This window comes from Bos javanicus, chromosome 19, assembly GCF_032452875.1.
Source record: "Bos javanicus breed banteng chromosome 19, ARS-OSU_banteng_1.0, whole genome shotgun sequence".
Classification (NCBI taxonomy): Eukaryota; Metazoa; Chordata; class Mammalia; order Artiodactyla; family Bovidae; genus Bos; species Bos javanicus.
Genome location: NC_083886.1, coordinates 47,366,602 through 47,379,446, shown reverse-complemented (window position 1 = coordinate 47,379,446; position 12,845 = coordinate 47,366,602). Strand labels below are relative to the sequence as shown.

Below are 12,845 nucleotides of genomic sequence, written 5' to 3'. Positions count from 1 at the left end.
AAGCACAGGTTGGAGCATGGAAGGAGCTGTTTGAATGAAGCCGTGAGAAAAGGGGGGCCCCACCTTCCGCCGTCGGAGTGCTCTTAGCATCAGAGGTTTCAGAGCCTGGTTCCTCAGATCCATCATCGGCCGGGGTCTGCAGGGGAGACTCTGGAACATACACAATGAACCCCTCAGAATGGCTGCCTCCCTCCGCCCCAATTTCAACTTCAGAGGAACTGGGGGGCAGTGTCTTTTGGAGCCGAAATCACCCAGTATAGACCCCAGATGGATGGACTGTGGTCTCGTGATAATACCAAGAAGGGGACCAACCCCACCCCCACCCCACAACTGGGCCCCCACACCAGGGTCATCAGGAAAAAGGCACGTGACGTTTACCTGTTCTGGGGCAAGAAGAGAAATTGCCTTTTAATTAGCTTGTGGTTCCAACTGAGACAAAGGCTCTGATATTGACAAATGGGCAGCAGACACCAGAGAGCTAAGCCACAAGTAAACTTGGGGCTTCGTCTTTCCTTACCGGAGAGGTTCACGGGAGATCATGGCCATGAATTCATGACAAGTAAACGCCTGGGAAAACACTCAGAAATCGAACTGCTTCCTCTGCAGAGAAATTAGCTCAGGGCAGACATGGGACCTACTTCTAACCGGACACTGGGCTGCGTCTCCCAGTTCTGCCCAACAAACCTTGTCATACCTGAAATGTCAGTCATCACTATTTACGGGAAAACTGCCCGACCAGACTCCAAAGCCAGGGGACCTCGAATGGACTCAGCAAAAGCCACGCTACCTGACAGGGGAGGGGGTGGGGTGGGGTTGGGGAGCCCTGGAGTAGAGGACAGGGAACCGGCTCTGCCCGAGGCAGACCCCAGAGGTGAAAAGAGGCAAGTGGTGTTCCAGCACACTTTGGGGTCAGACACCTCGAACCCTCTGCTGGAACACCATCCCTGGACACCCACCCTGGCTGCACTGATCCAGCCAAAGAAGGACTGATTCTAAAGAAGCTTCTGGTCCTGAAGCTTGGGAAAACCTGCCAACTCCCTCAGGCAGGCTTTGGACACATGGTGAGGAATCATCCGCAGACTGTCTGCTGGGCCTTTTTGTGTGTGTGTGTGAGCTGAGATTCTTTTATCGGTATAAAATCACAACTTCACATCTATCGCTTTAACCACAATTCAGTGGCATTAAATACATTCACCACGCTGTGTAACCATCACCACTATCTATATCTAAACCTTTTTTCATCTTCCCCAACAAAACTTTGTACCTATTAAGCAATAACTCTCTCTCCCTCCCTCCCAACCCCTGGCGGCCTCTATCTACTTTTTGTCTCTATGAATTTGCCTCTTCTAGATACCCTATAAAACTGTACAACATTTGTCCTTTTATATCTGGCTTATTTCGCAAAGCATAATATTCTCAGGATCCGTCCATGTAGCATCTGTCACAGTGTCATTTCTTTTCCTGGTTGAATAACATCTCATCATATATATATGATGAAATATGATGATTACCACCATCTTTTGTTTATCCGTTCATCTGTTGATGGACACTTGGATTGTTCCAGCCTTTTGGCTATTTTGAATAATGCTGCTATGAACAATGGTGTACAAATATCTGTTCTAGTTCCTCGTTTCGATCCTTTTGCATATATCCTTAGGACTGAAATTGCTGGATCATGTGGTAGTTCTACGTGCAATTTTTTAGAAAACCACCAAACTGTTTGCCACAGCTGCTGCATCATTAACACTCCTGCCTGCAATACACAAGGGGTCCAATTTCTCCACATCCTCACCAACACTTGGCATTTTCCATTTTTTAAATTATAGCCATCTTCGTAAATATGAAGTGGTATCTCATGGCAGTTTTGGTGTTGTCTGCTGGGTCTTATTACCCACCAGCCTCAACTGCCAAAGCATAGGAGCCTACAGGTGTGATGGTGCCTCAAGCATTTGCCCCCCAAACACCCCTCCCCCAGTCCATCCCCAGCCTGCCACTGTGATCATCCGCATTATCCATGTTGAATTTTTTGTATGGTGGGAGGAAAGGTGGAAGAGGCCTCTTCTGACTGTCTTAGTTGGAAGATCTAACAAGTTAACTCATTAACACCTTTTAATTCACACGGGTGCTCTGTTTTATTAGTTAACCAACTTTCACCCACTTTGCAGCTCTCTTTGGCTCCACCTAATCCTATTCCAACTTTTAGCATCTACTCAGATGCTCTCTGTTCTAGTATTTTACATGTGGTTTCTTGTCATTATTCAAAAAAGTCTCTGTCACCTATCTGAAATGTTGCTTGTAAAGTGACACCTTCTGTCAAGTCACACCTTTCACTCTCCATATAAAAACAATTCCTTCTAAATCCTTAGTAGCAAGAACAAATTTGAGGAGAACTCTGAAAATCTCTTAGGTATCACTTGCTTTTTTGGCAAGTATATTGTTTGAGTAAGTTTGTTTAGACTATCTTCAAACACTTTCACAGCAGTGACAAAAAGGTTAGCAACTTAAAATCTGCATGTATGTATTATATATTTACACATATATCTGTTTTAGCACAGACCTTCCAATGACATTTTATGTTAAAAGAACTGAGGAATTTCAGCAACTGTACTTTAAGCACCTCTAAGGCACAAAATAACTTGGTAAACTTGTTCTTACTTTATAAATTGAATTATTAGATTTACAGAAAAATTGCAAAGAGAGAACAGAGGATACCCCATTGCCAGTTTCCCTAGTTATTAACATCCTACATTATTATGGTACATTTGTTTCAACATGATACATATTTTTAAACTTATTAAACCAGGTCACCCTAAACAGAGCATCATTTTTCACTGGCACAATTAATTCACCTGGGTCAGAATTCAGTATGTTAGGATCCTAAGTTGGATGCTCTCCCACGCTAGTGGTAAAGAACCCGCCTGCCGATGCAGGAGATGTAAGAGACACAAGTTGAGTCCTTGGGTCAGAAAGATTCCCTGGAGAAGGAAATGGTAACCCACTCCTGTATTCTTGCCTGGAGAACTCCATGGATAGAGGAAACTGGTGGACTACAGTCCATGGGATCGCAAAGAATTGGACACGACTGAAGGCGACTTAGCACACGTGACGACTTCAGGAACTGAAGTTCTAGGGGGACTTGGCTGAGAGTGACCAGAGGCAGAAACAGCTGACATAGAGTGGAAGGCTATACTGGCCTCGTGACCTCAGAGAGGAAACTGTCATCTGTAAACTAGGGAGGATAACCTCCGTCCTCACTGGTTACTGTGAGCAGTGCCTGAGACGTTGTTGGCCGAAGCCCTTTGCCAGCTGTTTAGAGCTCTACAAAAATGCCTGCATCGTCCTTTTAAGCAAGCCCCGTTATACACAGGGCGCTCGTGCTTGTGCTCAGTTGTGATCGACTGCAGCCCGTCAGGCTCCTCTGTCCGTGGCATTTCCCAGGCAAGAATACTGGAGTGGGTTGCCATTTCCTCCTCCAGGGGATCTTCCTGATCCAGGGATCAAACCCGTGTCTCCTGCACTGGCAGGCAGATTCTTTACCACTGAGCCACCCAGGAAGCCCCGTAAGTAATTATATTCTTTACCACCCAAATCAGGACACTTGAAAGTGAAAGCAGCAATACTGCTAATGAGGCAGAAGAGACAGTGGGCTCAGGTCCTCAGCTGAGGGAGATCCCAGGGCCCAGCTGCCCCCAACCCTCCACGGGGAGCTGAAAAGTAGCGGCTCTGGCCTGAGTCAGGCTTCGGCCTGGGAGAGGTCAGAAAGTAATTCTTGCCACCATTTGGTTCCTGACACCGGGAAGGGAGGTTTGGGCCAATTGGGACCCCTAGGTGGAGCAGGCATTCCTCCCCACCGCCCACCCTGGTACACCCCTTACCCAGAGCTTCAGGCTGGGGGCTCCCAAGAAGGCCAGAGGGCAGCCTCTGAGTTCCCAGGACAGTCCATGCCTTCCCTCAACTCCCCTAACTTGGAGCCCTTTTGTCTGATTCCCAAGCTCTGCCTCCAGTGTGTTCTCTGCCTAAACAGGTACAGAGAAGTTAGCCTTTGAAACAAGGGTCCCCAGTGAGTCCTGAAACATCTCCAAGATGGGAATGATGGCTCTGCATGCTTCCCCAACCCAGGGCTCCTCCTGGTGACCCTGCCTCTTCCAGGGACCCTTCTCCGATGGATGTACCTGGAAGAGGTTCCCTCCTACCTTGAAACTCCAGCACTCCCATCCGCCACCCCACACCCCAGGCTGCAAAGTGTTTTTATTACTTGGAGCATTTAAAGAGAAAAGTAGACAGCCATTTTGTCTGCTTAGAAATGGGTGTGGAGGACAGGGACCTAGTCTCTCTTACCCTGCTCTGAGGGCTGCTCCAGGGAGCACTGGCCACCAGGGACACTGTGGGGAGAAGGGCTCCTGGCAGCACAACCCAGTGCTCTGTGGGCCAGCCTGCTGCTCCTGGCACCAACATGGGGATTGGCATTTGGAGCTGGAAAGAGGGCTCTGTGTGCCCCACGGGGCTCCTGAACTAGGTGGGGATGAGAGGCAGAGAAGAGGCCAAGCCAATTTAGCCAAAAGGCTATATTACAGAACATCTAGAAGTCGATGCGGTTTAGTACTATAGGTTCAACAATAGGAAACCCAGAATTAATCAACTCTGGCCAAATAGGGACCTTACACGCCTATTAAGGAAGAGAAAAAAAAAAATGTATAAAGTCATGCATTTTAAAATATATATTTATTTATGTTTATTTATTTATTTGGCTGTGCCAGGTCTTAGTTGTGCATGTGGGGTCTAGTTCCCTGACCAGGGATCGAACTCAGGCCCTCTGCACTGGGAGCAAGGAGTTTTAGCCACTGGACCACCAGGGAAGGCCCTAAACTTACGTATTTTGCATGCTAATGAATTCTGCTGATTTATAGGTTCATGGATGTGGTTAAAGACTCAACAGATTGCCCTTGTATTAATTAGATGGACAAGCCCCCTGCAGTCTTTGTCACAATACATCTATGCATTTGGCAAACTCTCCTTTGCAAAGGCAGATTTTCAAATAGCCTCACATTTTGAGTTCTGTGGGCTCATTCAAATGAATGAGGTTTCAAATCTATGGATAATCTAAAATAATAAAGTATTTAAAACTCCTTTAAAAATCAGGATGCAAACCCTTCCTGCCAGCTCTTTCCAAAGCAGTAGGGCTGGCTGTGATCCCCAGGGTGCCTGGCCCCGTAGGCAGGGCTGTGCACTAACCTTTCAGGCCGGGGTCCATGTCACCCTCCTGGTCTTGCAGGGTGTAGTCCCCCTGAGCATGATCTTCCATCACGTCGAACTCCTGGCGGGGCTCAGCCATCCTGGTTCAAGGCCCACCTGGGGAAAGAAGATGGGAAGTGAGGGCTGGATGCTGTGCTCAGGCTAAGTGCTGGGGCGAGGGGAGGGGGGACAGGGAGACAGAAGTGCCCCTCCCCACTTCATGGAAGGTAGATTTCTGCCTCTCGTTTCCCTTCTCCAACAATTAGAGTACCCAACCTCATCTGTGGAGGGGTATCTCTGCTGAAGCGTTATTAACATGCATGTGTGCACTTTTCATTCACCAACAGCACATCAGTTCATATCCAAAACCACCGGCTGGGCAGGTTCAAGGGGCCTAATTTGTTTCTATGCCCAATGCTCTTTCTACTTCATGATAGAGTAAATGCTGCTGACCAGTACTTTGATGGTTTTCTGTTTTTGTTTTTTACAGAGAGGGAAGGCATTGGCTGGGCAGTGCCAGTAAGGAAAAGGAGGTGCAGAGAAACAATGTGATTGCTCAATCACACCCAAGTGTTCTGATGCCCCGGCTCTGAGCCAGGTGGCCCCACTAGGGGTCAGAGTGGGGCTTTCACTCACCTCATTGGATCCCTTCAGAAACCTTATGTGTGCATTCCGAGGGCTGGGCTAAGTCCCTAACAGGGCGCAGTGTGAATCTGGGGCTAAGGAGCAGCAATGCATGTCCTCCCCCAAAAGCCCTAGCCTAGACTCAGCTTCAGCTCAACAAAGCCCACCAGAAACAATTTCTTAAAATCAATTTTTATTGGAATACAGTTGATTTATGATGTTGTGTTAGTTACTACTATACAGCAAGGTGAATCAGTTATAAATATACACTTATCCCCACCCTTTTGGTCTTCCTTCCCATTCAGGTCACCACAGTGCATTAAGCAGAGTTCCCTGTACTGTTCTTCTTAGTCTTGCATTCCTATACTTAACAATGAAAGATCAGAAAGAGAAACTAAGGAAGCAATCCGTTTTACCATTGCAACAAAAAGAGCAAAATACCTACAGATAAACTTAGGAGGCAAGAGGCCTGTGTGCAGAAAACTGCATGACGCTGATGAAACGAAGCAAAGTGGCCCTGACAGATGGAGAGATGGCCGTGTTCCTGGATCAGAAACTACCATTTAATCATACTCTGTCCACATTGGCTTTTTGTTCTGTGCCCCATGGCTTACAGGACCTTAGTATCTAGACCAGGGATTGAACCCGGGCCCCCAGCAATGAGAGCTCAGAGTCCCAACCATTGGACTGCCAGGGAATGCCCTGCCCTCGTCTTTACTAAGAATATTTTATTCTTTATCTTAAAATAACTCATAAGCTTGAATTTCTGAATTTTTGAGTATGCCCTTTTGCTTTGGTTCATTCATGCTACTCTGGTGGATTATTCTAGGTTTTACATTGTTATCTCTGTAACTTGAGTCTTTTTTTACTTTGACATCTTCCTTTTAAATTATCTAATTATCTCATAATTCATTTTCTACTTTATATTTATCATATTTGAAACTCCCCTGTTCTAGTTGCTTTTACTTCCTGCCTTTAAACTTTTATAATTTTAATCCTTTAAAATTTAAAGATTTAAAAAATTCTTTTAAAATCTCAGCTGTGTTTTGATTTATTTTACATGTTTATTTTATTTATTACATATATACATATAAAGACACGTAATACATATATGTATTAAAATACATGTAATAAAACATATCTAAATAAACATTTATTTATATGTATTTATTTATTGTATTATTCATTTATTTACTGTATATATTTATTGCATTGATTTATTGTACATATATTTATTTAAATCCTTACATTGTTTCATTTTTTTACTTTGAATTTTCACTCTAGATTCATGTTGGTGTTTCACTTTTATGTTAATTTTTTGAGATAATTTTATACTTGTAGAAAGATTGTAAAAGTTCCCCAGAGGGTCATTAACCTTTTGTAATCCCTTTAAAATGTATTTCCCTATTATCTTCCATTTTTCTAATCTTTTAGGTGACTTAAAAAAAAGTCACTCCTTTTTATAATTGTAACTTTTATCATTTTGCATAATTTTAACCTAAATCTAACCTTTAATTTTTATTTTTAAAGTTTGGGCTGCCATTTCCCATTCTTTGTTTTCATTTGTTCTTACCTTTCTTCTAATTTTGTTTGCATACTTTATTTTTTACTTTTTGACTGTGTCACACAGCTGGTGGGATATTAGTTCCCTGATCAGGGATTGAATCCACGCCCCCTACGGCAGAAGCGCAGAGAGCAGAAGCACAGAGTCGTAACCACTGGATAGACAGGGAAACCCCTGCATTCTTTACTTTAAATCTCTAGTTTTCTGTTATAATTTGTTAATAGTTACCCTCTCACATTTCTGATCTAATTCTACGGCTGTTTTTCAGTGGCTGTGGGCGAGCTGGTAACACAAGCTGATGAGGGCAGGGCCCTTCTCCTTCCTGCCTCCACTATACTAGCTCTGGTCTCTGTGATCAGTGAGTAAAGTCTGCCACGGGCAAGGTGTGGAGGGCAGACTTGATGTCATGTACTGTCTAAATGTATTATGAGTTGCAGAATGTTCTCACCTCTGAAAACTATTGCACAATGTTGGGCTACAGGGTGGGAGGGTCCACCTGGGGCTGACCTTCCACGTAACACTTGACTGACGTGGGTGGAGGGGACAGCCAGGCTTCTGACACTGTGCTTATACCAGGTGGCCACTGGCATATTCACACCCAGCTCCATTTCTCTCCCTTCTAGGCAGGACATGCTGGTGTGGGTGTCTGAGCTCCCTTCTGTCTCCATTATGTAGGATAAGAAGCTGGGATGGCTTGAAGTGAAGTGAAGTCACTCAGTCGTGTCCGACTCTGCAACCCCATGGACTGTAACCTACCAGGCTCCATCCATGGGATTTTCCAGGCAAGAATACTGGAGTGGGTTGCCATTTCCTTTCCTTCTCCAGACCCAGGGATCGAACCTGGGTATCCCGCACTGCAGGCAGATGCTTTACTGTCTGAGCCACCAGGGAAGCCCTTGGGATGGCTTAGGAGGGTTCTAAGAATGAAGTCAGTGAGACCTCTTCTGGGCGTAGGCAGAGGGTGGGAGGCCTGGCCCCACTTTGGTAGCCACTAGGCAATGGCACCCCACTCCAGTACTCTTGCCTGGAAAATCCCATGGGTGGAAGAGCCTGGTGGGCTACAGTCCATGGGGTCACTAAGAGTCGGACAGGATTGAGCAACTTCACTTTCACTTTTCACTTTCATGCATTGGAGAAGGAAATGGCAACCCACTCCAGTGCTCTTGCCAGGAGAATCCCAGGGACGGTGGAGCCTGGTGGGCTGCCGTCTATGGGGTCACACAGAGTCAGACATGACTGAAGCGACTTAGCAGCAGTAGCAGCCTATAGAGAAGGGGTCCCTTTTCATTCTGACTTGAGGTCCCTGACCCTCAAGGAGCTCTTGGAGGAGGCTCCTGAAGCTGAATATCTCCAAGCCTTTGATATCCCCCCAAGGACGAGCAAGATGTTATCCTGGGAAGATCCCAAGGCTTAGGATTTGGTGGTGATATTCTCTACCCTGAGATATGCTGATGGTCTGTTTTCCTTAGAAAGCCCCCAAACATAAGAACCCCTGTGCTAAGAGGAACAAATTTCATTACCCAAGAAGTCAACGACTGCTTCCCACCCAACCCTAGGAAGCAACACCTTCTTTACCGCCTCCTAATGAAGTCTGTCTCGGAACTTGCCTGGTCACTGCCAACTGCTAGTCCCTGAGACTGATCCATGAGTCACCTCGTCTGCTGACTCACCAGGAGCCCCACCTGGGAACAGTGACGACAGCCCAGAAGCACGAGGCCTCCCAAACTGGCTGGAGATGCTTCCCCTGGCCCAGGTGAGCCAGGCCAACCAAATCAGGTCACCCTGTTCAACCTGCAGCTGGTTTTAGTGAATACTCCAGGGGGCGCTAGTGGTAAAGCACCCACCTGCCAGTAAACAGGAGACATGAGAGATGGTTGCTCATATTTTAAAATCATGGGTTTTGGGGACTTCCCTGGTAGTCTAGTGGTTAAAAACTTCGCCTTCCAATGCAGATCATGTGTGTTCGATCCCTGGTCAGGGAAATAAGGTCCTACATGTCTCGAAGCCCAAAAACCAAAACACATAAAACAAGAAGGAATATTGTAATAAATTCAATAAAGACTTTAAAAATGGTCCACATCAATATGTATACTTAAAGCTGATTCATGTTGTATAGCAGAAACCAATACAATATTATAAAACAATTACATTCCAATTACAAATAAATTTTTTAAAATGGTCCACATTGAAAAAAAAAAGACAAACTTAAAAAACATCATGGATTTTGGAGAAAGCTGCTCTTCCCACAAAGCCTGGGAAGTATGAGGAGCTAGGGACCCACATACGCAGTAGCTCACCACTCTCTGCACATCACTAAGTCCCAAAGCCCATACTCTAGTTATGCCTGAAAAGATGGGCTCACTGATGAACACTGTCTTCTGATTATTCAGTGCTGCCGCCCCAGCCCTCCTGCTGAGCTTCCCCACCGCCCAAGTACTCATGTCCCCATCTGTCAGCTCATTCCTCTGCACAAAGTGAGGATGGCAAAATGCACCAGGTGGCAGCCAGAATCAACACAGGTCTGATCATAAGCATGAACTCCAAGTAGACCCCAGTGACCTCAAAGGTATCGAGATGGTACTTAACAGGCAAACTCGGCATCAGTGAAAGTCGAAGCAGTGTTTGTGCAGAGTGAACCACTTTCCCTTTGGGCTTCCACTCTACTTTCCAAGGTGATTCCCACCCCCCTGGCTTATGTCCAGCTCAGAGGGGCTGCCCTGGTCCCTTCCCTGCCCATCTGTACAACGGATGGGATGACACATGTGATGTGGTGGCTGCTTTTCACTCGGATGAGTCTGGAGGTGGGCAAAGTGGCCAGTGTGGACTTTGTTCACGGGCATGAGCAGGGAAGCATCAAAGAGGCTCTCTAAGGTCACTTGGGCAGTGGTTGGCAGGGCCAACTGGACAGGTAAGAAAGGACTGTTGGCAGGGAGGTGACCTCACTGGTCCAAGCAAACAGCAAAGAGGCTGGAACCGAAGTGTAGGCAGAGGGCATGGAAAGGAAGGGATAGATCCAAGAAGTGTATTTTAGACAACATTAGACTGGGTTTCAAAATTGGGTTGGGGTCAGAGAGAGAGATCAGAGTCCAGAATTACACTAGAGATGGGGGCTTGGATGGCTGGGAAAGAGGGAGGGGGTAACACAGTCAGAGGGAACAACATCAGGGGCTAAAACAGCTGGTCAACAAGAGTGGGTTCTGTCTGTAAAATATCACTGCTCAAAAGAATCCCCCACACCTCATTTTACTAACTGGTGATTGATTTGATTTAATAAGTTCTAGAAAATAGATTCTGCTCTCCCTATTGATTTCCATTAAAATTTTTTAAGTATTCAAGTTTTATTTCTGTTTATTTATTTTAAAATATCTTTTGGCCTCGCTGCATAGGATGCAAGATCTTAGTTCCCTGACCAGGGATTGAACCCCTGCCCCTTGCAATGGAAGTGCAGAGTCCTAACCATTGGGCCACCATGGAAGTCCCTATAATTTGAAATTGTTATGGGATTTGAAGGGTGGTGCTAGGGATAAAGAATCTGCCTGCTAATGCAGGAGACACAAGAGACGCAGGTTTGACCCCTGGGTCAGGAAGATGCCTTAGAGTAGGAAATGGCACCCCACTCGTGGCTCAGATGGTAAAGCGTCTGTCTACAATGCGGAAGACCCAGGTTCGATCCCTGGGTCAGGAAGATCCGCTGGAGAAGGAAATGGCAATCCACTCCAGTACTATTGCCTGGAAAATCCTATGGACAGAGGAGCCTGGTAGGCTACAGTCCATGGGGTCGCAAAGAGTAGGACACGACTGAGCAACTTCAATCAAATCAATCAATCTAGTATCCTTTACATGGAAAATTCCATGGACAGAGGAGCCTGGTGGATTGGACATGACTGAGAACTTTCACTATGGATTTGAAACAAATGGATCTACAATAGAACAGTATTCCACTTTAGTTTGAGGTTAAAAGTCATCAATTTGTTTCTGCAAAGGACCAGATAGTAAATATTTTAAGTTTGTGGGCCGTGCCTTCTGTTACAACTACCCACCTCTGCTGCAGGGAAGTAGACATTGGTAATAGATGTATAAATGAATGAGCATGGCTGTGTCTCAAAGTTTATTTCCGGACACTGAAATTTGAGTTGCATAAAATATCATGTGTCACAAAATATTTTCCTTGAAAATGTAAATGCCATCCTTAGCTAACATCAGACCTGGCCTGCGGACCATAGTTTATGGACTCCTGCTTCTGGCTTTTCCAGTACTTATTCTCCTCTCTCTCAATATATATATCTGTAGTGAAGTTTTTTTAACATTGTACATTTTGGTCTCCTCCTATTTTCTGTGTGAATTTTTGCAGTGATGTTGTTTTTGGTTTGTTTGTTTTTATAAATAGTATTGTTTCTTAGATTAATTTTTTATTTTTGGCTGCACGGGGTCTTTGTTGATAGGAGTGGGCTTTCTCTAGTTGCGGCAAGTGGGGGCTATTCTCTAGTTGAAGCTCAAGGGCTCTCACTGCGGTGGCTTCTTCTGTTGTGAAGCACAGGCTCTGGGGCATGGGGGTTCAGTGGGGCAGCACACGGGCTCAGTAGTTGCAGCTCATGGGCAACAGAGTGTGGACTCAGTAGTTGTGGCACATGGGCTTAGTTGCCTTGTGGCATGCGGGATCTTCCCAGACCACGGATCTTCCAACTGGTGTCCCTTGCATTGGTAGGCAGATTCTTAATCACCGGACCGCCAGGGAAGCCCCCTGACATTGAGTTTTCTTCAGCTGCTTCCAGAGGTTTCAGGGCAGGAGCAGGAGAACTAAGGATCATTCTGGGGCTTGAGGCAGTGCCGCTCTGTTCTGGGGACTGGGGGCAGCATCTGTGGTATAAGCTCGTGTTATGAGTCAGGCTGCCTCAGCTCCATGGAGCAGATGACAAGGCAGTGAGTGGGTCTCACTACTCTGGTTCCAATGATCCCCCACTTCCCTACCACCAGCACCACCCAGCAAGGCTGGAGAAAGTCAGAGACACTAAAAAGAAGCTGAAGGAATTACAAGGAGAAATTAAATCATCCTTAAAAACACTGGCTACTATTATATGCAAAATAAACCATGAATCTCAAGTGCCAATATTTTCCTTTGGGATAAAAAGTGGAATGCATGGGAAGACCTCTCTAAACAGGGAGGCACCCCACCCCTGCCCCTCCTGCCAACTCCAGGACAGCAAATGGCCTTAGGTTCATGGACCTCCTGATTCAGTGAGGCCACCAGAGCTCTCTCACCAACTCATCTGGGCTGGGCCACTTGCTCCTTGTGAATGCTTTGGTACCAACAGGTCATATTAAGAAAGACAAGTCCAAGGGACTTCCCTGGTGGTCCGGGATAAAGAATCTGCCTTCCAATGCAGGGGACGTGGATTTGATTGGTTTAGTCCCTGGGTTGGGAAGA

At 46.0% G+C, this 12,845-nt stretch overlaps 1 protein-coding gene across 22 annotated transcripts in view; it reads right to left on the bottom strand.

The window, feature by feature from the left end:
• The window catches only part of MAPT (microtubule associated protein tau), a 122,877-nt gene that overhangs the window by 48,351 nt on the left and 61,681 nt on the right, over positions 1 to 12,845 (bottom strand). For 19 of the 22 annotated variants that reach the window (XM_061392228.1, XM_061392209.1, XM_061392212.1 and 16 more), the window contains 2 exons: positions 5,233 to 5,349; positions 64 to 150 (listed from right to left, as the gene is read on the bottom strand). In XM_061392228.1, the coding sequence (XP_061248212.1) occupies positions 64 to 150; positions 5,233 to 5,332 (187 nt within the window). In that variant the 5' untranslated portion in view covers positions 5,333 to 5,349. The remainder of the gene's footprint in view (positions 1 to 63; positions 151 to 5,232; positions 5,350 to 12,845) is intronic. The other 3 variants (XM_061392221.1, XM_061392230.1, XM_061392233.1) reach the window with 1 other exon arrangement.